Below are 25,059 nucleotides of genomic sequence, written 5' to 3' on the forward strand. Positions count from 1 at the left end.
CACTTTCACAGGCTTCTCCTGGTAAGATGCCGCAACTAATCTATAAAAAGTGGCCTTCATTATAAAAATAAATTTTACAATATTATCAGCCCAGAGGCACATTACACCCATTGTGCGGTCACATGTCAGACATCAAGGTCGGCTATATCTCTTAAGCAGTTATTGAACTCATGGGCATCGTTTATAGATACGAGGAAGGACACCGGCCCTGACAACCTGTTCAATATGCTTCTGGCCTGATAAAAAATTAACATTTATTTGAACATATCAAACATATTTCAAGGTCATGTGCCAGGCACCGTCAAGGTCTTGTATCCCATAAGTAAAATGCATAGGCATTATTTATGTGTGAATACCATACCTAAATCACCTTTTGAAGGAATATAATTCATGTACTTCACAAATCTATCTGGTACCGCCATCTCCATTAACCACTAAGGTTATGAAAAAGATATACCCCATTGTTTGCACTATTCTGCATTAATATTCTGCATTAGGATTATTCCTTCTGCTGTGCAAAAGAGTTTGGTTTAAATTATGTAATTTAAAATGAAAAATACATGCATGTATAAATTTGCATTGTAAAACTCCCACCACGTAAGTTTGAAATAATTGACGTGTATGCCTGGACCATTATGAGGTCAGAGTGTGAACATCCAGTATGGACCACAGGTAATAAAGCATCAGTTGAATTAGGTACTTTTTTCCCTCCCTCAAGTAAATTTACTTGCGGTCTTAAACATTTTGTAATAGCCTTTATCCATCTGCAAGGTACGAGTGAGATATATGGCTCAAATGCCATTACAGGACTACCGGCAATTCAGATGCGAACCGAGCAACATAATGCACGTGTAATCAGTAAGTGCCTCATGAAGCTGATGGATGTTATGACTGTTTGCACAATTTATTTTAACCGACGGCCCCGTGACTAGAACACATTTGCGCTCGCGTCAATGAAACCTGACGGCTGACTGTTCTTAATTCTCCCGCTCGTAAACTACCTCTAGTAATATCCCCAGGAGCAGCTACAGTTACCCTCAGAATAGCTTCAGTGACAGACTGCCATGCATTTATAGTTGAGATGGTTATATGTGTATGTGGGTTGTGTGTCAGCGTCAGATTTATGGGCGCCTGTCCTGATTACGTGACCTGCCATTTTACTGTACAGACCGTATGGAGAGGCTCAACTCTGTCACCTTGCTTCTGAAGCTGAGAGTATCTGCCATTAAAGTAACTTCACTAGTATATGAAATAAGTTTCTAAACAAACACATTTCTTCATTATAATAATGGAATACTTATTGAATAAAGCCACAAAATAAGAACAATTCAGATACAATATTGTAAATTCCTAACTGCAGTACGTACCCTGAAATATTTTCCATCTTCTCCACACATTACCATATGGATGACAGGACATTAATGAGGGCAATGTTTCAGATAATACATGGTGAAAATGCATTCAAGCACATACAGTACATGGCCAAAAGTATGTGGATGCCCCTTCTAATTAGTGGGTTTGGCTACTTCAGCCACAACCATTGCTAACAGGTACATAAAATCAAGCATACAGCCATGCAATCTCAACAGACAAACATTAGTATGGGTCGTACTGAAGAGCTCAGTGACATTCAACTTGGCACTCGTAGGCTGCCACCTTCTCAACAAGTCAGTTTGCCAAATTTCTGCCCTGCTAGAGCTGCCCCAGTCAACTGTAAGTGCTCTTACTGTGAAGTGAAAGCATATAGGAACAACAACAGCTCAGCCGCGAAGCAGTAGGTCACACAAGCTCACAGAACAGAACTGCCGAGTGCTGAAGCATGTAGCGCGTAAAAATCATCTTTCTTTGGTTAAATCCCTCACTACAGAGTTCCAAACTACGTCTGGAAACAACGTCAGCACAAGGACTGTTCGTCAAGAGCTTCACTACAGAAGCTGTACACAAGCCTAAGATCACCATGCGCAATGCCAAGCATCAGCTGGAGCGGTGTAAAGCACACCGGCATTGGACTCTGGAGCAGTGGAAACGCGTTCTTTGGAGTGATGAATCACTCTTCACCATCTGGCAGTCTGACGGACAAACCTGGGTTTGGAGGAATGCATAGTGCCAACTGTACTGGCCCAAATAGTGCCAGTTGTGGAGAAGAAATACTGGCCAGCAGCTGTTTTTCATGATTTGGGCTAGGCCCCTGAGTTCCAGTGAGAGGTAATCTTAATGCTACAGAATACAATGACATTCTAGAGAATTGTGTGCTTCCTACTTTGCGACAACAGTTTGGGGAAGGCTCTTTCCTGTTTCAGCAGACAATGCCACCATGCACAAAGCGGGTCCATAAAGAAATGGTTTGCGGAGTTTGGTGGGGAAGAATTTGACTGGCCTGCGCAGAGCCCTGACCTCAACCCCATCAAACACCACGGGGCTGAATTAGAACGCCGACTGCGAGCCAGGCCTTATTGCCCAACATCAGTGCCCAACTTCACTAATGCTCTTGTGGCTGAATGGAAGCGAATCCCAGCAGCCATATTCCAAACTCTACTGGAAATCCTTCCATACTACAGCTCCATACTAATTCCCATGGTTTTGGAATAACATGTTCAACAAGCACATATGGGTGTGATGTTCAGGTGTCCACAAACTTTTGGCCATGTCATGTTTGTCTCTAGATAAACACACATTTATATGTCTGCTGATTCAGGAAGTAGACTATGTTTTAAAATGTTTCAGAATGTGACTCGGTACTGTAACTCTCAATATTTCCATTTGTTCTGGTCTTTTTACAGAACATGTGGAGGATATTGGTTTGGACCCCTTACAAGCTAGACTTGGCACCGCACGATGGTTTAGAATCCAGTTTTCCTCTCCAAAGCAACACGAAACATTGCACAGAACCAGGAAGCCGTCAACACCGCGAACCAACGCGCCATAAAAAGGCCTTTTTTGTGGCGGGGCGAGGGAGACTTTGTTGATACAGTTGGAACCCCTTCAAGTCGACGGCTGTCTGCAGGTTGCCGTTTTATTTGCGAGACAGCTGCGCCCCAGTTCTGGAGACTCATGCGTTTGCGGTTTGAACAGCTTGCCGGGTGCCTGAGTTCGGCTGGTAAAATAAGGCCGTCTCAGTCCGTAATGCGCCGTTACAGGAACATTCGTAAGCTCTGGGTCATGCGGACAGTAAGCAGACTGGCAGGGCCAGCCAAGAAGAAATACGCAGACAAACCAGAGTTCACCAGAGGATAGGGAGGGCTTGACTTGCTGATTCGATACTTACTGTAAGCTGCTGTGGCATTTGTGACCTTCATTCAAGATGTATTCTAAACCGCACAAATGACTCGTTTGCCAAAAGTGTTTGTTTGGCAAAATGAGTCGCAGATTCTCTTACCCACAGAAACATGCAATTCACACATTTCATCTGGAGCGGAGTATCCTGTTTATCCAGCTCTATTTTTAATATATAAATTCATGCAAAATAACATGCAGGGGCAGGATGGAGCAATCCCAACCAGGTTACTCTCAGTTACGTAGTCTAACCACCACCTGAATACACATGAGCGGTTAATACACTACCGGTCAGAAGTTCTAATACACCCACAATTTTCAAGAAATCAGAGATAAAAAATAAATAAAAAAACATTATCCAAATCTTATATTCATCAAAATAGCCACCTTTTGCAATAACTACTGAGCATATTCATGGCATTTTTACTATACGGGAAGTCACATGGTTGAGAAAGTTCACACCAGCACTGCTGTAGAGGTTCCCACAGATATGTTGCACTTGAGGGTTGCTTCGCTTTGATCTTTCTGTTCAATTGGTCCCGAACTACCCTGATTTTACTTCTCTTGTTTGAAAATGGAAATCATTTGTTCACTTGTTTATTTAGCCAAAGATGGTTTTTAATGAACTCCAAAATTTACATCACCATCCTGTTAAGCAAAAGATTCTTTTTAACTTCTGTCTATTCGCTTCTTACCTTGTGTCATTTGAGGTCATTTACAGAAGTTAAACTGCATGTTTTAATACTTAACTGCTTGAGTATTAAAACATGAGTAAAGTGTACCAACACCTTTGACCAGTAGTGTATGAGGGTGGCACAGGCGCACCCTTGTAAATACCAATTACTAGATATAAGAATATACACATTTGTATGTGGACACCTGACATCAAACATAACATCCAACATTATGGCCATTAATATAAAGTTGGTCCAGCCTTCTCTGCTTTAACAACCTACACTCTTCTGGGAAGGCTTTATACTACATGCTGGTGCATTGCTGCAGGGATTTGCTTTCATTCAGCCAGAAGTGCATTACTAAAGTTGGGCACTGATTGGGCAATTAGGCCTGGGTCGCAGTTGGCTTTCCAACTGATCCCAAAGGTGGTGGATGGGGTTGAGGTCAGGGCTCGGTGCAGGCCAGACAAGTCCTGCCACTCCATTCTCGACAAAACCATTTCTATATGGACCTCGCTGTGTGCCATGGGGATTGTCAAGCTGAAACAGGCAAGGGCCTTCCCCAAACTGTCAGGGAAGCACAGAACCGTCTAGAATGTGATTGTATGCTGAAGCATTAATATTTGCCTGCACTGGAACTAAGGGGCCTAGCCCAAAACATAAACATCAGGCCGAGATCAAGGGGTGTCCAGATACTTTTGGTCATATAATGTATAAGTTGGACAGGTAGCAGTTGCAATAATTAACTTCAGCCTAACAACGGATAGCCTGGATACGTTCTAATTAGTGAGACAAACAAAAACATTCAATACACAACATAATATGAAATAACTCCTATAATTTATTTAGTGTGAATAAAGGTACATTGACTTTCAAGGATGATGCCCATCTTTTCACTTTTCAATGTAAAAATCACATTTTAAAGGATGTCATCACACTCCATTGTGAGTTATTTGTTATAGTACAGGGATGACTATCCTCAAACCCAAGGGTATGCAAAATAGTAACTCCAATAAATATTTCAACAGTAACCTCCAATACACAACTCTCATCATAGCTTGAAAAGGTCCCTTTGGCTGAAACACTGAGTTTACTTTAGTAATATAAAGGTCTTTACACTTCTGCAAAACGTAAAATTGAATGAATGACTTTTAGGTGGTTTCAGGAAAACTGAAGCTTCCCCTTAAACTACTGCCTTCTACCAGCTACGAAGGTGATCAAACCATTCTAAGTTCCAACCATTCAAAAAATACATGTCATTGTCAATACATTTTCATATAAAACCCAAGTTCGATCTAATAAAATAAACAGAATAATTCCACAAACCATTTGAGGACATATATATGTATTAATAATACAACAATGAAAAACAAATACAATGAAAACAATTACGTAACTGACAGAACTGTTAATAAAAAAAACATCAACGCAAAAAGAAACATGGATAGTGAGACAGACGTAAGTAAATTTACACTTGATGCCAGCAGCTTAAAGATCAGGTACGTCAGTGCAGAAACGCATTCTAAAACACAAAAAAACGCAGACGGGGACGTTGTGATTTGCATAGGCTGAATGTAAATTATTACGGGCTGACGGAGTTAGCACAACCGCGCTTCTCGACAGCAGCAGTGATCGTCGGCCAACTTCTGCACTGCTTCAGGTCGACTTTGTTGACACAGTTGGAACCCCTTCAGGTCGACGGGTGTCCGTAGGTGATAGCGCAGGTGTGCCCCACCCACGGTGCCAGGGCAGCCGTTACTTCTGAGGGGCGAAGGGGTGGGCAGGACGGACGTTACCTCCGAGGGGCAAGGGGGCAGGCAGGACGGCGTTACCTACGAGGGGCAAAGGGGCGGGGCAGGACGGGCGTTACCTCCGAGGGGCAAGGGGGCAGGCAGGACGGCGTTACCTACGAGGGGCGAAGGGGCGGGGCAGGGCGGGTTGTTACCTCCGAGGGGCGGGGAAGGATGGGCGTAACCCCCGAGGGGCGAAGGGGCGGGCATCGTTAGCGCCGTGGAGGCGAGGGGGCGGTTATCGTTAGCGCCTAGGCGCGGCGGGACCCGGGTCAGGCGTCTCCGTTCAGGAGGCCGTGGGCGCCGTTCCAGTCGGGCGCGCGGGCGCCCTTGACGCCCGGGGGGGCGTGCGCCAGGGGCAGCGCCGCCAGGAGGGCGCGCTCCAGCCTCTGCTCCAGGGCCTCCAGCCGCCGGTCGATGTGCCGCTTCAGCCGCTCCTCCATCTCCTCCATGCGCCTCTCCACCCGCTGCTCCAGGGAGCGGCAGCAGGAGCGCTCCTCCCTGCGGAGAACGCACGTGGCGGGGGATCTGTGCGTTACGCGCCTGTCACCGTGCTAGAAGCCGGCTGATTGGACGATTTCAGATTTGCCAATAGGAAAATGATTCTACAGTCCTGGATCTCACGCCAAGCTCAACAACTTTCCCATGCCCATGAAATTAACTTTAAATTATTTTTTATATCCGGACATTTAAAGTTTGTAAAAATGCAAGGAAATCCAGGTTGAGTTTTTTTTTTTTTTTTTTTTTTTTTTTTAACTAATTACTATTCATGGCTGGTCAGAACAACATGTGCAAAATTCATACTTCAACCTGACATGAAATTGCACTGAAGCAAGGAAGGCACACACTATCCAGTTCCAATACCAGTTAGGTTTGCTAATGATCTGGATTAATAAGATAATGTATAATGGAATATCTAGATCATACACCGATTGATAAAAAACAGTTTATTTACGTGTGCATCACAGTGAGTTTCTTACCCTGTCGCTGCAGTTGCTGATGAGCTGTCCTCGATTCGGAGCTGGGTCACCTGACCGCAGACCCCCTGCAGCACCGGGAGCAGGTCGGGACCGAAGCCAACCGGCCTTCGCCCGGGACGACCATTCAGCAAGGACGACACCGCATCCATCAGCTTGCGGTCGGGGGCCGCGGTGCCAGGCGGTTCGGGCGGGTCCTCCGCTCCAGCGACCGCGCTCTCTGGTGACGGAGCGTCCGCGTGCGCTCGAGAGTCCTCCGCCGCCGCTCTGGACTCCGCGCTGCCTTTCGCCATTGCGGCCAACGACCCGCTACCCAGGAGCAGCGGCAAAAACCCACTCAGGGCATCGGCCTTATTCTACAAGAAAAATATACATATGCACCAAATTAGACCCTGACACTTACCATCACAGACTGAGGACTAAAGTCTGCTTCAGTCACCAACACCATATATCCCCAGTCAAACTTTAACATTACATCAAATAAGCCAACGGGTGACTAGATATATAGTTTGAGGGAAACACATGGTTTAGAAAATGAAAAGTTAAATAAAAATCTAAGTATCCTCATCTGTGGTAAGGGTAAAGGTAAGGCAGCCACGGAAACATGTCTGCCAAGATTTGTACTGTAAGCCCTGTAGAAACGGACCGTGGGCCCCGCCCCCTTTTACCTTCTGCTGAAACTGCACCATCTCCATGAGGTTCTGCGCTCCGGGCGACAGGCCGGTGCCCATGGACTCCACCATGGTCTGCACGCGGCGCAGGTCGATGCCCTGGCCCGTGGTCGGGGAGCCGCCATCCCTCCCATCATCCTGCAGGCCCAGCACGATCCCGGCGATCCCCACTCGGTCCCGCCCGCCCAGGGACAGCAGCTGTGCAAACAGGGAGCCGGCAGCTCTGCTCAGCACGCGCCTGGCTTCACTCGAGAAGCGCCGCCGCCGCGCATAGCAACCGCGTGTAGCAACCGCAAGCTAGCGACAACAGCGGGCTGGAGGGCACATCCTTTGTTTCCTTGCTCGCCGATTAGAACAGCTTGCTTTGTTAGTGAAGTGAAAGGCTTTTGATCTATGGCACGATCTGATGTGGGCCTACTGAAAAATGTGTCAGCCAACAGGATTATCTATAAGAGGGACGACATAGCTGAGGCGGTAAGAGCGGTTGTCTGGCAGTCGGAGGGTTGCCGGTTCGATCCCCGCCCTAGGCGTGTCGAAGTGTCCCTGAGCAAGACACCTAACCCCTAACTGCTCTGGTGAGTGAGAGGCATCAATTGTAAAGCGCTTTGGATAAAAGCGCTATATAAATGCAGTCCGTTTACCATTTACATACTTTACAGGACCCAACACTCCACTGTGGAAAAGAGATCTAATAATCAGAAGACCATGCAAGTTTAGAAAGAAAATATCAACAAAAACAGCTAGTAAGCTAGACTGAGTTCTGATTATGCTGTGTCAGCTACTAGAAGTCCGGAAGTCATCAGCTGGCAATGCTACTTACATGAAGATTACTTTCTGAAAATACCAATTACTTTTTGCAACCATCGCACTGAGAACAGGTGCTTCAGGGAGCAAATACAAAGTGAGAGTTCATATTCGGCTTAGAAGTGATTGCACTGATTCAGACCATTGCTGGGTAGATTAGTTTGAAGAAAAGTGCAACTGTGCTGCACCCTGGTGAATCAAATATTAATTGCATTGCTTGTGTCACAATTTGACCGATGAATTGCAAAACACCCCATTTCCAGTCCTTTATATCTTGTATTACTTCATCGCATTAAATGGTGTGTTGAAACTACATGCAATGCTGGTCTTACCTTCACATCACAAGATGCCAGTGGACTCTCTAATTTTAAGTACTTCTTGAAAAGTGAGATGTCTTCAGCAGCACTGAAAAGATGCACATAAATAAGTTTAAAAATTTTGTGGGCATATGAAACTTAGTTTGTATCCTTCAAAGATATAAGTTTCCATCCATAAGGGATCACATCAACAAAGACATCCAAAGGTGTTGTTTTAAAGGTCCAGAAAACTGGATTCAAGTTCTGGCAAGCTGGTTCTTAGCTCTTAAGTGGTTGTTGCATTTAAGTGAAAACAAAAACCAGCAGACCCTGCAGCTCCCCCCCATGGCCAGGGTTGGCCACCTCAGATCTAGGCACCCATTTAAACCAATTGTTCTGATGTGAAAATAGAATCTTCTAGAAAGTAAATAAGTGACTGACAGGTCACAAAGCCTTCTTCTATTTTGCGTTCAATAGGCCTCACTCTCCCAATATACTAAAAACAAATAAACACCACTAGTAACAACTAACTAAACAAACATACATTACCCTTCATTTGGAAGGGTGTGATGTCGCTCCCCACGGCAGGTGCCACAGTAGTCCCCTGCTCCAGAGTACACCTCCATGGTCCGAGCCTCAGTGACGATCAACAGGCTGGAGATGAGGACCGAAGAGTGCGGGGCGCACTGCAGTCTGAGCACGCATGGCGATGTGTCTGCATCCTGCTCCAAGTACACCAGGTCAATCCTGCAGAGAGACGGGAGTGGCACTGTCATGCAGTGCAACCCTGCACAACCACGGTTGTGTGCCGTTTGGCTCACCCTTCAACTGCCTGCTTTCTGGCACTATGGCCCCTACCTGCCACAATAGTCATTCTCACTAAGCAACAGTATGAAAACAAAATCTTTACTTGCCTAAAATACAGCACTGTCTTAACTAGTAAATCAGCAAGCAGAGCTCTTATCAAGCTAAAGCTGCGATGAAAATTACACTTAGGGAATTCGTTTTCTTTCATTTGTACAAAACAACGTTGAGAAATAGTTTTGTTATGTTCCTTGATCGCAAACTTGTTGAATGTACATTTAAAAAAGACTTGCATATATAAAACGGTAACCGCAACAAAATGTGACTTACTCGCCTGAGTTCTCTGTGTAGACCTGGGTAAGGCTGGCTAAACTGCTGGCAGTCACTGGATGTAGGATGCCACAAAGGTTGCGTTCAGCTGATTTGCAATCCCAAGAAACGTGTGCAAAAACAAGCCCGTCTTTACTAAAGCTCACGTTCTGTGTGGTCATGATCAGGCCAGCCGACTACTCTGCTAGCAAGCGAGTATACTAGAATTAATGTGGACGATTTGGTAGGAAATATAATATCTAACAAGCCTTAGTTAGCCAGCTGACTGTTGTGCCATTGGAACGAAACAGACTGCAAATCGGAGATGCTAGCTACCTTACTAGCAAGCTACAGATACATTTCGCAACATTCCTCGTGTGCTACGGTTAGCTAGACTGCCAGGACGATAACATTTATATGAACTCACTAGAAATCAAGTGCTTCCAGGATACAGTTAATAATTTTAGCTAACTGGCTAGAACATCTACGGTAGCTATATAAACAAATGTAGGTTTCCAGTGAAACAGCTAGTTGGCTAGGTAGCTAGTGAACATGTCGATTTCAAATCATGTTGTTCTTGCTGAATCATAACCGTTGTGAGTTATAATCGTTCCTGAACGCGTTACCAACTAGTGTAACGTAACGGTTTCCGAATCTTAAGTCAGCTAACATAACGTTTAAGATAATTAACTCTGCTCTCCAAGTATGTTGATTTAAAAAAATAGCGAGACAGCTACTGCTTAGTGAAAGGACCCAATGTTTGCCCTTGGCTCGCCTAAGCTAAAACAAACGATTCTGTTTACTAACTGAAACCCAGACAATCCTAATCCATCACGAGTGTTAATATATATGTATTTTACATGCAATTTGTGGAAACAAGTAGTAGTATATGTAAGTTCTTCGCTCACGATCATCACTTCGGGTCGGGCGCTACAGACGGATGTACTTCGCCAATTCATTGACTTCGCCGCTCTAAAATCAACTGTAGTCACAAGAGTCCGGAAAATCCTTGGAGTAGCCTATATGGGGACAACATCAACGTTTGGTACAAAGATATTTTTCATGGTTTCCCCATATAGGAATTACAGCACATTTTTATGCATAGCCTCCCCATTTCAGGTCGTCATAATGTTTGGGACAAATGGCATCACGTGTCTTAGTCAGGTGTGTTCAGTTGCTTCCTTAGTTGCAGGCATTGAACTTTCAGTATCTCGTCTATTAACTATAGTTAATAGTTAACGTCTATTAACGTGTGTTAACTGTATAGGTATTTTTTGGCTTACCAGTCTCTGTGATTTCTGAGCCCACCAGGGATCTTTCTTCTTAATGGTGTCCTGAATCTTGAATCAGAAATCACATACTGTATTGTTCTCTCATAGTTCCATATATTACCTACTGTGTGGAAGTATGGGGGAACGCATACAAAACCAACACTACTACAATTTGCATCCTACAGAAGAGAGCTATAAGAATTGTAAATCAAACGGATTATTATGAACCAACCAACGCACTATTTATCAACTTACATGCTTTAAAGTTTTGTGATCTAGTTGATCTTAAAACTGCACAGATAATGTACAAAGCATAAAAAATTTGCTTCCTAACTGTATTCAGAGGTTGTTTGAAATTAGAGAGAGCCAGTATGAATTTAAGGGAATAGGTATGTTTAAAAAAAAATACAAGGGTAAGGACAAATATACAGATTAGATGTATATCTGTCAAAGGGGTTAACTTGTGGAATAGTTCACTTTGAAAATTAAAAAAAATGTTTAAAAATAATGTGGTAAGCAAATATATAACTGAGTTATGATCATTATTGTGTATGAAACGTTTGGAACTTTTGTTTTTGTTTCTGTTTTGTTTTATTTTTGTATAGCCTAAACCTAGTAGTGAAAGGGTTGCCTATTAGAATATGTTATGTAAAAAGGGTAGGTATAATAAGCTAAAGCTTCAGCCTACACCTTTTCAGTCATTTTTTGTTTTCCTTTTAATGTAATGCCTTATTGTTATTCATTTATTTCTATGTGCATTATTTTTGGAAAATTGTTAATAAGGACCAAAATAAATTACTACTACTACTACTACTACTACTGAATAGCAGTGGAAGGTTTGGCCCATAGACTGTATAAAAATAGGTTTGGCCTATGTCTCTGTCTTTTTTTTTTTTCTTCTCTCAAGCTCATAATGGCTTCCTTGACTTTCAGTCATTGGCACAGCTCTGGTCCTCAAGTTGGCAAACACCAATAACAGACTCCAAAGAGGGAAAAAAAGCCCAGAATCAAAACTAAATAGATGCTGAAAGCCCATATATACCTGCACTATTGAACACACCTGACTAATCAGAAACACCTGTGACTCCATTTGTCCCAAATGTTATGACACCCTGACATGGGACTGTTTATAAAAAGTGCTGTAATTTCTGCATGGTGAAACCATAATATATATATTTAAAAAGTCCCTTAAATAAAAGCTGATAACATGCTCTTTATCCACATGTGAATTAATTACAAATCTAGAATTATGGAATCCAGAGCCAAATCAATAAAACATATATATTTCTTTATCAGAAGTATTGAGGCCCTGGCTGTATATGTTGACCTGTTGGCCCCGAGCTCGCGACCACAGGCCAACAGGCACCAGGTGAAGTTTGTAAACTAATTGGACAGATTAAAAAGCACTTTACTTCAAAACAAGCTGCTTGTAAATACTGAGAAGATATGTATGTTAAGAAATTTTAATCCCGAAAGAAAAAAACAATAATCAATTAGCATTTTAAAACGAACTTAATATAAAGATACGGAACATACTGAACCCAGATTGTGCGCTGTTGAAATGTAAATGCGCTACTTGCTAAACCGGATTTTGTTGCACCTTCTCTTTGCTACGCGGTATCATTTTTTTCCAGTCATACCCGCCCCACCTGTCGAATTACCTGAACCCCTGGTGCAACTCAAATCGCTTTCCATTTACACTCATACCAGCACATAGGCGAAGTCCTTCAAAGGTGACATAAATTGGATGAACAACTATGTCACGAACAAGCCTACGTCTTTCGATAATCTATTTAATGTTTTGTTGTTTAACAGGAATCAAAAGCAACGGTAAGACCATTGTTATATGTACTTGAACAAGGCTACATCTTGGTAGCTACAGTGACGCGTAGCTCACCGGTAGTGTAGCCTATGTTTATCATGGCAACTATCCATAAAAAGACGACAGTCACCTTACTTCGTTTACTTTTTTTTATTTCTAATATCTCAGAAGTAGCAGTTGCATATGAATTGTAATCAGCTGTCAGTAGCTTGTTAAACTTTAAAAATTCAAGGGAAATAGGAAATGCGCTTCCGCCTATAGCCTACAATATGATGATAACAAACCCTTAGTTCCACAACTAGCCTCATAAAAAGCATTCGATTTCAGAAGGGGCTAGCCTTTAGTAATGTTGAAAAAAGTTCCTGATCGATTATCTTAAATTTAGCTACTTACATTAGTACACGTGACTGGTTTAGCCCATTCTTTATGAACGTTGTGTCTTTTAATTGAACTTGTTTGGATTAGGAGTCCTGTTATTTAAAAGTAAGAGGTCGCTTAATTGCTCGGCAAATGTGAAAATCCCCCATCGCGATTGTAATAATAATAATAATAATAATACTAATGTTTTATAACGCTTTTCGGAACATAACGCTCAAAGCGCTTTCCAAAAGGTAAAATTAGTCCAACAAAACATAGACACCTTTGAAAAGGATAAGAGAACATTGAAATGCACAATAATAGTGAAATGATAACAACGTAAAGTGAAAACATAATTAGCCCAAAGACCATTCTAAGAAATGCGTTTTGAAAAGTGACTTGTGACAGAGTGAAAACTGTCAGCCGTCTGCCATTCTAATGTTGACAGGAAGTAAATTAAATAGTGAATTATTCATTAGCCCGTACTACAGCGTGCACATATTTTGCTTATAGGCCTATTTATATACTAATATAGTTGCATATATAGTTGATTCAATACATTTAAAAAGCTTGTGAACACACATATACTTCCCTTTTGTCATATAGGTGTATTTTGTATAGTTGTGATGATGCCTGACAAATTGAGGCAGTGGTACAGTTGAGCTTCCTTTATTTATTCATATGTTACTTCTGGACCATGTAAAACTAGAATGTTGAAATACCTCTATCATGCAATGATCAGCATAGCAGCATTGGTTATCTTCAACTTTTCAATAAATTACCAATTTTTCTGACGCCCCAAGTAAAATGAAATATTCTGAAATTAACACTCATAGATAATTCTAATGACAGTCTTTGATGTATGGTTTGCTGTTCCATGTCATTTGTGGCCCATAGGAAAGATGCAGATTAAGTCTTTCAGAATGTTTTCTAACCAGGAAGACAACGCCCAGGCATTCATAAAGCCATACTGCTGTGTTTATACAAGAATCACATGAAACCAGTTCACTCTCATTTCCAGGTCTATTTCAGGCACAGACATCAAAATTACGTAACTACAAAGTAGTCATCCCTCACATTGTTCTGGACCGATCAAAAAGGGAGGACAAACCTAGTGAACGATCAAAAGAGGTAAATCCAGTTTAAGTTTTATCTGTTTGAAGTTTTACTGTAATCAATTTGGGGGTATGTGGTGACATCACATTTTAAAACTGGGGGATCATCAACGAAAAACTACAAATCCGTATGGTCTATTGTAGGAAGTAAAGCCAGAGAGGCTGACATATTCTTTGAGCATTGAGAACAAGGACCACTTTCTCCATCTGCAAAAGAACAAGTGAGCTTTTTTCTTCATTAAATGGTTTGATTCTACAGTCTGTTCAGTAACGGTTGTTATCTTTAACTCCTAACATTTTTTATCACTTTAGATTAAGAGAGACCCACATTGATATAACTGCCCCTCTTTTTTTGCTCAGAGAATTTATAGCAAAGTCCTTTGTGCAGCACTCTCATGGTGCCAATGGTAATCTGGTGACCTCCTATCCTAAAGTGACTGTAAGTAGATACATACTCCTAATTGGTTAATAACAAGAAGATTATGATGAATGTGTTTGCTCATAAAAAGATTGCATTGTTAGAAGATTCAGAAGGTTAAATGATCATTTGTAATTTATTATGTTGCGTATGTCTTGCTCAATATGAACAGGAAAATAAATATGACATGCCCCAATGTTTAATGATAGAGGATGTGAATTCAGGAACAAAACACTTGACTTGAAAACACTAGCCATGTGAGTAGTCTCAAGCAGTTATCTTGCTTCAAGTTGCAAAAGTCCCTGTTTGGATGTCGTTTTGAAAAACAAATGGTTTTTATTCGAAATGAGTTTTTGAATAATACTATGATAATCCTGTGGTGTATGAGCTAATGAAAGCATTTCATATTTGAGTGTTTGATTCCGAGGCCTGTGCTTGAATGTATTTCCCTGATGGTTGTTACTCCATTGCAGAATGGTTGTCATTATCATGGACATGTGGAGGGGCATGAAAATTCCCTGGTGGCTCTCAGCACCTGCACAGGCCTGAAGTATGTCCCTTACTGGAGTATATATATGTGAGAGATAGAGAGAGGGAATTATGTTTCAAACTTTAGGCAGGTCTTTTTCGTTTTGCATTGAAATGATGAACACACCTCTTTTACATGGCCCGCTATAGCAACTTATTAGCTGCTGATAGATATAAAAGCAATTACAGTACTTGAATTATCTTGACTGGGTTTATCCTGCTCATTATCAAAGAGCATCAGGACCACTATGTTAGAATCATGATTGTTTAAAATGGTTTCATGTCACAGAATGTAGTGTACTCTACTTCCAAAGTATACATTACTTTGGAAAGCGAATGTTGCCATTTTCCCCTTGTCATAAAATAATAAATGACTTACTAAATTGTGAATAAATCGAGCTGAGTGGGGGTAAAAAGCATTTGTGATATGGTGCTTGTCTACAATCAGTGGTCTTGCTGTACTAAATTGGTGAAATTATGGTAACTGAATTTTTGCTTCCTTTGAAATGGCAGCCATGTTCTCAATGTAGACCTGCTGCTAGCATTTGTTACATCTTTGTCATTCTGCTTCATTCCAGGGGTGTCATTCTTATTGGGAATCAGAGTTATGGACTTGAGCCAGCTGTCAAATCTACAACCTTTGAGCACCTCCTGTTCCCACTGTGGGACAGCCACCCTGAGCAATTTGTTTGTGGAGTGACTGATGAGATGTCTCAATCTAATGGCCACACCTTCCCTGACCCCTCATTTACAATGAGCAGGCTTTTCAGAGTATGGAGCAATGTTTAACAGTTAAACAGACCTATTTAGGTTCCATTTTAACAGTTAAAATTTAACCAGAAGAATTATGCTGAAAAACATATCTACATTGTGACTGTAAATATTATATCATAAGTTTTATTTGCTCCTGTACCCATTGAAAGGTTGGCTCTGTTCTTTACTTTCACAGAAAAAACGTAACTTGCCTCAACCCAGATATGTTGAGTTGGTTTTGGTTGTGGACAAGAAGAGGGTGAGTTTTTAAAAAAAAAATTCATTTTTGAGTGACCGCTGGTTTTACATGTTTCTCAAGATAATGGTGGTCTGTTTCTGTGTTATAAGTTTGACTTCAAGAAAGGCAATGCCACAGCTGTGCGAGAGGAAATGGTGGACCTGGCTAACCTACTGGACGGGGTGAGAGATTGTCCCTCTGCATTGAGTACATAATGTCCTTACAGGTGTGCTGACAGTTGGTGGATAAAGTGAAAGATGCTTAATTTGTGTCTCTGTTGTTATATACTGCTATGAGAAAGCAATTCGTTATACGTCCAGTAGAGTTCTTCCTCTTCCCCTGGGATGAAGCGGCACACATGGAGCATTCTCGTTCACACCGTGTCTCCCTTTCTCTGCTCTCAGTTCCTCAATGCGATTTCTCTTCCAGTACTACAAGCAGCTGAACATCTACGTGATCCTGGTGGGACTGGAGATCTTCGAGGACCAGAACCCTTTCAGCGTGGATGACCCGCCCTCCACGGTGCTGGGGAACTTTGTCAAGTGGCGGAAAAAGGATCTGCTCCCCCGCATCAGGAATGACGTGGCGCAGTTGATTGTGTGAGTCATGAAGTGTGGTGCACTCTTTTTTTAAATTAAAATTTTATTTTATTTTATTTATTTTTTTGTGGGGGGGGGGACTCTTACAGTGTCCTTGAGTCCTTGCGTGTTCACTCATTTGATCTTTTTTACCTTCAGTATTGGGGTATAGCATCTTATGGTATGAAGTAATATGAAAAATGTTTTCTCACATTTACAGTAGTTCATGTCAGGCATTGGGCAGTATCACCCCATTTGTATTTTGGGATACAGATTGTACTGTAGCCATTACAATATCAGTTGGCTTGGATGAAATGGTCAATGGGAATATTATGTCCCATTACATGGAATATCACATCAATAACAGTAATATTTGTAAAATAGCTGGCCTTTTTTTTTGCTTATGGTGATTAATCTAGCCTGGTGGCTTTAAAACATGTTTTTTTATTATTTAAAAAGTTAGATGATATCATTATTTATAAATATTATTTTCAAATATACGCAGTGTTTGCAAACAGAATAATACTGACTCAGTCGAGCTCCTGCAACGTCGTTGAAATTTCTGCCCCCGTTTGCTGCCGTTTAAGGGGGCGGAACCGGTCGTATGAAGGGGTCCTGGGCATGGCGTTCGTGGGCAGCGTGTGTTCCGCGGCCTCCGCTGGAGGAATCAGTGTGGTACGTGCACCATTGCCAGCACTGCTTGCGACTGCGACTGTCGTCGATAGCAGGGGCGATTCCAGGATTTTTAAAATGAGGTGGCACAGGGGGGACCAAGAACCAGTCAGGGGGGTGGGGGGGGTGGGGGTGCATGGGAAATCAGAAAAGTCTATCAGAAGTAAATACAGCATTGAAAATTGGCTTAGAAAACACTGGGCACGATTTTCAGGCTCTTGTGCAGTGCTCTGTGCCCAGGTGGTATTACAGGAATCAGGCAGCGATTGACAGTGCTCTGATCTTATGGCATTGGGCATTGTCAAATTGACAGTACGCTAGCCCAATGGCATTGGGGGGGCACCAGGGGGGGCCAATCATATTTGGCGGGGGGGGAGGGCGATGCCACCCATTTAGACACGCCCCTGCGTGAATGTACCGTGGCACGTTACAGTCAGCCGTCTGACTGGAAAATAATGAGACCGCCAAAGAGACAATGTGCAAGTCATACCGCGGGAAATACCATCGCTGCCCCATTTCACCTTCTTGAATTCCTTACATTGTTTGTGGCATTCTCTCTCCGCCTTACCGGTACTTTGTGACCCTTATCTTGTGCTCTGCTTCTTATAGTTTAGTGACAATCGTCTGCAGTTCGTATCCACCGTGGTTGCGCACGAAATGGGCCACAACCTGGGCATGAGCCACGATGGAGTCAACTGCAACTGCGGTGAAGGGAGTTGCATCATGGCTGCCTCTGCGGGGTGAAGCTCTTCCCCCTTCCTCACACTTCCACATTGCACACCACTCAAAACCTCACGAAAGTACACAGCTACACTACACATTTCCTCCTTAAGCAAGTATGGACCTGCTCGTATGCGCTGGGTGCTAACTTGCGCAGTTGTTGTCATTATTTAATTGATATTTGAAGTACAGGCCTGCTCGAATGTGTACACAAGGCGTATTGCTCTTTGGTTTCACCCTGTCCTTTTTCTGCCTTCAGGGGGTCGACCAAGTTCAGCGACTGCAGCGGCAACGATTTCGAGAGGCTGGTCCTCAGAGGGGGCGGGCTCTGCCTGAAAAACCAGCCGTCCCCCTCGGACATCATCACGGTGGCGGACTGCGGCAACGGGCTGCTGGAGGCGGGGGAGCAGTGCGACTGTGGCAAACCAGAGGTGCCTCAGCAGGACAGATCGCCGTTTTAAGATAGATTAGGCGATGAGTTATTTCAAAGATTTTCATTGGCCGTGCATCTCAAAGTTGCTCTGTTCCTTCAACACAGACGACGCGCTAATATGGATATTACAGTTGTTGCATTGCAGATAGCGATGCGTGATTACACAAATGCTACGCACACGACAGTCTGTGCACGTCCAGCAGTTTTCTCAGTATCGCGTTTTACTCCAGTAATTTGGGCCCCTTAGCAGGGACTCGAACCCCCTCTGTTCTGACATTGAGCTGCGTCCTTCCTGTGCGCCGCAGGTGTGCAAAGACAAGTGCTGCAACGCGGCCACCTGCAACTTCACCTCGGGATCGGTCTGCGCGCAGGGCGCCTGCTGCCAGGACTGCCAGGTGAGTACAGAGCGGCATCAGCGTCGCCACAGATTGTATAGGTTAACAAAGATGGTTGTCTTGCATTCCTTCGATCCTCTCCCCACATCCTAAGGCTGGCAAGGCTCTGGCCGGTGACAGGAGTTTCTGGTGCTATTTTAGAGCACAGAATATCGGTCGACGCGGTATTTTCCTCAGACATACACCTGAACGAATATTCATGAGATGCACGAAACTGAAATGCCTCGGCTTCTGTGCTAGGAAGACAGAGCGTTCGGTGTTAAGAATGCGGAGTTGAGGATGTGCTGGGTTCAGAGAAGCGCAAGTGGACAGGTTATGTAGCCTCCACGTACTATGTAGGACAAACAGGGACAAGCCTTTAAAAAGCATCGTAACACATTCCATGAGAAACTTCAACAGGGGGTGTTAGTTACGTCACAGCTCAGTCGATATTTACGCATAAAACTGCTCAGCAGTGCTCCAGTACAGATATTCAAGTTGTGAAGGACTGAAGGCCCTTCTAATTCCTCTGATATTGTTTAAATGTAATTAACGATTTGATTGAGGAATATCTCTGTTTTTTGCTAATGCTTATTATACAGACCCTGTAGCCTTTGTCTATGCACTTGTCTCCCAGTGTCCTCCCTATGTGCAGAGGGCACTCAAGGTCTTTCAAACAAGCTGGTGTTTTTGTGCTCTAGATCAAGGTGGCAGGAACGCCATGCAGGACGTCTGTCAACATCTGCGACCTGCCGGAGTTCTGTAACGGGCGGTCGGCCTTCTGCCCTGAAGACTTCTACATCATGGACGGACTGTCGTGCGCCAACAACACCGCCTATTGCTTTGAAGGCCGCTGCCAGACTTACGACTTCCAGTGTCAGCATCTTTTCGGTGGAGGTGTGGTCTCAGCAGTTTCTTTTTCTTTTTATTTCTTTTTTTTTTTTTTTTTACATTCGTTTGTTTTCATACTTGTTTGATTATTTACGGGAGACTAGACTGGCATGTATTACTTTTGGCAAATTCAGAATGACCCAAGGGGACGATTGAGACGAGCGAAGTCCATCCGCCTGTGTTGTTGTCATTGTACTTTTATTTACAGCTGCAAGAAAGGCAGATGACATTTGCTTCAACGTGGTCAACTCAAGAGGAGACCGGTTTGGAAACTGTGGTTCCCAAGGGTCGAAGTATGTCCAATGTGCCTCTGAGTAAGTAGTCCAAGTTACTATGTTTAGGTACGAATTGAGGTACAGTGTGCAAACTTCTTCAGTCCGATATCACTAAATGATAAATCTGGAGCTAACATAATGAGATTCTGTTGACATTCAGCATCTCAGATCTTGTTTATATTCTTGTATGTAGTATATTCACGTGTGAAACGTGACTGAAAGTGTTCTAGAAAGGCACGCTAGAGCAGCAACAGTGCTCTGCTAACATGAGTAGTTGATCATCTGAGGCATGTTCAGTGACGGGAATGGTTAATGTGAAAAGTTTTTATTTTGAACAATTGTTTGCAGTCAAATTTATTGTGATTCTAGAACACTGAAGAATGGCGTGTCACAGGATTCCATTTCACTGTTCACTGTTTGCCTCTTCAGGCAATCAATGACAGATATTAATTGATTGTACCTGGGCAAAAAAATGATTGTGAAGAACCCATGAAAGAACCTCAGGTGTTAATGCCATTTTGGCTGCCCAAAATATGAATGCCTTCAAAATGAATATTAATATTAATAAAGTCATGGAACCTTCAACACTGAATATGGTTCCTCTGCTTTCCATCCTGACTGTGCGTCTATCTTGTGAATGCAGGAATTTTATGTGTGGGAAGGTTCAGTGCACCAATGTCGATGCAAACTTTCCACCGAAAGGGTCCACAATCACTGTGGAGGACATTCAGAGTGCTCGTTGTGTGAATGTCGACTTTAACTTGGGCACAGACGTCCTAGACCCCGGCTATGTTAATACAGGAAGTGGCTGCGGTAAAGGGAAGGTAAGTTCAAAGGAAGTGGGCCTTGATTTGTGTTTAGAGGAACCTGTTCACTCAAGAGGGTTTCAAACATATTACCTTTTAAAATATAGTAAACCAGAGGCTCTTGCACATGCAACTCTGGTTTCCGTCTTTTCCCTGGAGGAATGTTGTCACACCCATTCAGAAGACAATAATAAACCTTGCCACCTTGCTCTATGAATTGAACAAGAAAGCACTTGTAGCTTAAAGTGATCGTGTCTTAACATCCAACTCATCCAACATCTAGTTAATCAGGCGGAGCTACTTCTTCCTGCACTCAACATGTATCACAGTTTTTAAAAGAATAATGGAATAAAAGAATAATTACATTTACCAACTGCCACTATAAAACATTACCAACATTATGCCCCTGACAAATGTTTAGAAACTTGCAGCAGTACAATGCTTAATTTAACTGCACTATTTAAAAATAATTTAATAATTGTTTGCAGCCTGAAATGTTTTTATGTAATGGTTTCAGCCGTTCAGCGTCTAATGTAGGTGTTATTCTTTTTTTTTAAATGGTTGTCAAATACACTGTGAAATCATGCTTTGTAACTTTCTTAATTGTTTTGCTCCATTTCGTTACTTACCAGAAAATATTTTCCTAAAACCGCTTTTGATATGTATATTGATGTGTAATCACATTCTGAAATAGCTAAATCACTATATATTCAGCTAGTCTTTTCTTGAATATGATTTTTTTTTTCTGTCTTTTAAATGATTTAAAAAATCAATTGGTAGACAAAGTTTCTTGTGGTATGAAGAACCATATTCTGTTTGCTGATTTTTCTGCACAAAATCATGGTGAAGGAAGAGGAGTGTTATAATCTGACCTTGATGACACTTTGGAATACCATTTTTAGGCTTGCCTGGATTTCAAGTGCATCAACTCCTCAGCACTGATACAGGAAAAAGATTGTGATGCTCCGACGACATGTCATGGCCAAGGGGTGAGTGGTTTTTTATGTTGGGGGGGGGGCGGGGGGGGGGGGGGGGGGGGATGTGGGGGTGGAGGTGTGACAGCTTGCAGTCAACGTTTATCTGTTTCTTCAGGTGTGCAATGACCAGGGACACTGTCACTGTAACGATGGGTGGGGTCCACCATCCTGTAACACAGCAGGAAGAGGGGGCAGCATTGACAGTGGCCCCGCCCAGATAGGTACGATTGGCTGCTTCTCCTCTTCTGTAATGTCACTCCCCTTTTTCATTAGGGGGGCGTGGGAGGTTGTCATATTTGGTACCTCCTCAATGCAAGTCAATAACAGACATACATCAGTTTTGTTCTGGATGCCGTTTGTCCTGCTTTGTATTTGACTGTTATTGAGATTATTAATATACGCTAACGTTCCACGTAGACAGAGTTCTGTTCATCTGTGTTTCTGTTTTTTATTTTTATTTTAACTCAAAGAATTCAACGAAGTTTTCTGATTTCTGTTTAAAATGATATGTTGCTATCACCCTAGTATTCATTGAGTTGACCAGCACTGGTTTGCTTTTTCCCACAGACTACTCCCTCAGGAACGGCCTGCTGATATTCTTCTTGTTGGTTGTTCCCTTGCTCATCCTCATTGCCCTTGTGCTGATCTACATATTCAGGAGGGACTGGATAATGGTCCTTTTCAGGTACATTCTCTCCAGGCTATAGAGGTACACTCAGTGCCCCTTCAGAAAGTAAGAACCTCATAATATTCCATTGCTCCTGTCAGGAGACAGGTCGCTTGAGGTCACTTGTAAAGCACCATTCAGACATATTTACCTCTCTCTCCACAGTCTCAAGTGACTCAATCCTCATTCCACACTGGTGTAAATTAGACCCTACAAGTTTTTTCTGTGCAAGGAACCTATTTGCTATATAACGTGTTCCGACAACCAAATGTTTTGATTGATAATTTTGACACAAATCTGTGTCAAAAGTATGATATTTTCTTTGATTTTGACAAAAATCTGACTCCGTGATAAGCAACATCTTTGCAAAAAATCTTTGGCAAACTACCTCCCTGCTACATTACGATTACTTTCCACAGATTGAGCGTGACATGGTGCCTGGATCGGCCCTGTGTCATGTAGCTGTGCTGTCAGGGTTATTTCTTTATATGAGTGTTTATTTTTTATATCTAAACTATCCCAAGCACCCTAACATTTTTGGGCTTAAACAACACGAAGGTAATCTAAATTATACATTTTTATGTTCAGCTATATATAATACTATTGTTATACTATGATATTGCAAACATCCTGCATTTTCTCTTCCTTGTATTAGGGATGCAGTAAGTACAGCACTGCAGAAATAATCACTACGCAGAAACAATCTGCTCAAATTAGTGTAACAGCCTGCCAGCTTGCAAAAAGCCTTTTACCTTTAACCTTCCGATTATGATGTCACTTCCACAGGAACAAACCAAGAAATCCACCAAGTGGCAGTGGCCAGACACGTGCAGCACCACAGACCCAGACACAGAGCACCCCATCTTTTCAGGTAAGCTGTTAAAATGAAGGAAACTCAGCCCCTGGTTCTAGTCATACTTGTTCAAGGTTAACTATTTAAATAGTCAATTCTCAGTTGAATGATACTATTAAAGGACATTGGTGGGGTGAGAACATGCAGACAACATGTCATATGCATGACTGAGTAGGCCAGATTCCAAAAGGGAACATTATTTCAGAAATTTACATTCAGAATTTTTTATAAAATTAATATCAATGCCATTATATCCCCAAGCCAGCATTCCATGTAGTGAAACTTATGGGGGGAACTGTTATATCCAAGTAGTATTGTTTCTCAGATTGTTTTCTATACATTGTTTTCAGCCACCTCCTGCATACCCAGAAGTTGTCTCAGGACTCCCACCCAGGTATGCATTCAATTAAATGTGACCCATAAACAATTTAGTGATACCTTTATTGATTTTATGAGAGGTTGGGGTTACCAGGTGGTAAAAGCAAGCTGCTGAAACAGGACACCAATTTAAACTGATTAGTTTTCTGTTGCAGCAGCTTGTTTTACCACCTTGTTTCCCATTTTCCACCTGTAAACCTCTCATAAAATAAAAGTATCACCTGACACTTATTTTAACTGTTAACCATCTAATACTGAATATTTTTTATAAATGGTGATTACTGAAGATATAGTTATAGAACATATGCCTGAATTTAAAAATAAAAAGTAATGTATCTATAATATTGTTTTATTTTAAAATTTTTGGGATGGGATATCCTACAGAAATGTTCTTGTGAATGTTTCTATATAATTCACAATCTTCAAGAAAGAAAGTTTTACATGCATTAATTTCATTCTAGGTTAATTTTATGCTCATTTTCACATTGGAATGTTTTCTATTAATCCAAATATATTTATTTGAATGAGTTGCATCACAATCTATATACACAATAAACATGCGGTGTATAGTGTTTGATATTTCATGGTATAATAACCTACATGCTTTTCACAACATTAATAACGTTGTATGTGTTTTGATGTGCTGCTTCCAGTTACGAAGAACTGTACCAGGCCAATGTTCATCATCCTGCGCCAAGGCAAGGGCCGGGTGTACCCAGACCCATACCTTCAAGCAACCTCAGTCCATCCCATTAGACCCCTGACTCAGCTAGCTGATCTTCGCATCACACTCAGTGGATTTTCTTTCATTGTTTTCTACTCACTGTGTGGATGTGCCCTGAGTTTACAAGGCAGTGTCATCTTTAAGTGGAATTTGATTTTTGTTTTTCGTGAAGACTTCAGGATTTCTTTTTCTTTTCTACATGGGCAACTTAAAAGTCATTACTCAGTTAAGATTTTGTTAGATGCGATTATTTTGTTTGAACAGAACTGAAGCCCATTACAGTGAAAGGTGTGTTCAGCCCATTTTCTCCCAATATGCTAATGTAAAAAGAGTGTTTACTTTATTCATAATGCAGTCATAAAATAAACCTGTGATTTTGTACACAGTTTTATCAAGTCAGTGAACAGAGAGAATGGCAGAATGCCATTTCTGTCATTTTTAATTCCATTCCAAGTATTTGTAAATGAAAAATGCATATTTTATAAAGGCACTATGATTGCAAATATTTTAATGAAAAACTATAATTTTTTTTAAATGAATATATTAACGTATGATTGATTGATATAAATAAAATTTATTTGTTAAACAAGTTCTGTTTTTTTCTCCCCAGT

The 25,059-nt window shown here is 42.0% G+C and overlaps 2 protein-coding genes across 3 annotated transcripts; one reads left to right on the forward strand and one right to left on the reverse strand.

Moving 5' to 3' along the window:
- Nucleotides 1-4,765: 4,765 nt before the first annotated feature.
- Nucleotides 4,766-10,500, reverse strand: c2h10orf88 (chromosome 2 C10orf88 homolog). 2 transcript variants are annotated; one of them, XR_004764193.1, is made up of 7 exons: nucleotides 9,620-10,500; nucleotides 9,035-9,232; nucleotides 8,522-8,594; nucleotides 7,383-7,583; nucleotides 6,718-7,070; nucleotides 5,893-6,238; nucleotides 4,766-5,817 (listed from the first exon to the last, which is right to left on the reverse strand). XR_004764193.1 is itself a non-coding variant. In XM_035407285.1 (6 exons), the coding sequence occupies exons 1-6, from the start codon at nucleotides 9,778-9,780 to the stop codon at nucleotides 6,010-6,012; spliced, it is 1,215 nt and encodes a 404-aa protein (XP_035263176.1). In that variant the 5' UTR covers nucleotides 9,781-10,500; the 3' UTR covers nucleotides 4,766-6,009. The 2 variants fall into 2 exon arrangements, 1 of the variants encoding a protein (XP_035263176.1); XM_035407285.1 differs by having other exon boundaries at nucleotides 4,766-6,238.
- A 1,993-nt stretch (nucleotides 10,501-12,493) lies between these two features.
- zgc:174164 (uncharacterized protein LOC570656 homolog) lies at nucleotides 12,494-24,946 on the forward strand. The gene is made up of 22 exons (XM_035402623.1): nucleotides 12,494-12,699; nucleotides 14,070-14,179; nucleotides 14,308-14,384; nucleotides 14,524-14,602; nucleotides 15,055-15,131; nucleotides 15,688-15,880; nucleotides 16,059-16,121; nucleotides 16,211-16,282; nucleotides 16,530-16,699; nucleotides 17,266-17,353; nucleotides 17,960-18,090; nucleotides 18,330-18,501; nucleotides 18,809-18,898; nucleotides 19,579-19,774; nucleotides 19,977-20,082; nucleotides 20,687-20,867; nucleotides 21,752-21,838; nucleotides 21,942-22,047; nucleotides 22,394-22,511; nucleotides 23,280-23,364; nucleotides 23,697-23,740; nucleotides 24,378-24,946. Exons 1-22 carry the CDS (start codon nucleotides 12,627-12,629, stop codon nucleotides 24,478-24,480), a joined length of 2,421 nt encoding a protein of 806 aa, XP_035258514.1. The 5' UTR covers nucleotides 12,494-12,626; the 3' UTR covers nucleotides 24,481-24,946.
- The last annotated feature ends 113 nt before the right edge of the window (nucleotides 24,947-25,059 follow it).

The sequence above is a fragment of the Anguilla anguilla genome, chromosome 2 (assembly GCF_013347855.1).
Source record: "Anguilla anguilla isolate fAngAng1 chromosome 2, fAngAng1.pri, whole genome shotgun sequence".
Taxonomy (NCBI): domain Eukaryota; kingdom Metazoa; phylum Chordata; class Actinopteri; order Anguilliformes; family Anguillidae; genus Anguilla; species Anguilla anguilla.

Excerpts from the sequence above, each read along its gene's own strand:
- c2h10orf88 (XM_035407285.1), bottom strand. The coding sequence starts at position 9,780 with ATGACCACACAGAACGTGAGCTTTAGTAAAGACGGGCTTGTTTTTGCA. Across the intron at positions 9,233-9,619 it reads TACACAGAGAACTCAGGCGA|GATTGACCTGGTGTACTTGG; the intron begins GTAAGTCACATT and ends GTCTCTCTGCAG. Across the intron at positions 7,071-7,382 it reads TGGTGCAGTTTCAGCAGAAG|AATAAGGCCGATGCCCTGAG; the intron begins GTAAAAGGGGGC and ends TTTTTCTTGTAG.
- zgc:174164 (XM_035402623.1), top strand. The coding sequence starts at position 12,627 with ATGTCACGAACAAGCCTACGTCTTTCGATAATCTATTTAATGTTTTGT. Across the intron at positions 16,283-16,529 it reads TGGCTAACCTACTGGACGGG|TACTACAAGCAGCTGAACAT; the intron begins GTGAGAGATTGT and ends TTTCTCTTCCAG. Across the intron at positions 18,899-19,578 it reads CCTGCTGCCAGGACTGCCAG|ATCAAGGTGGCAGGAACGCC; the intron begins GTGAGTACAGAG and ends TTTGTGCTCTAG.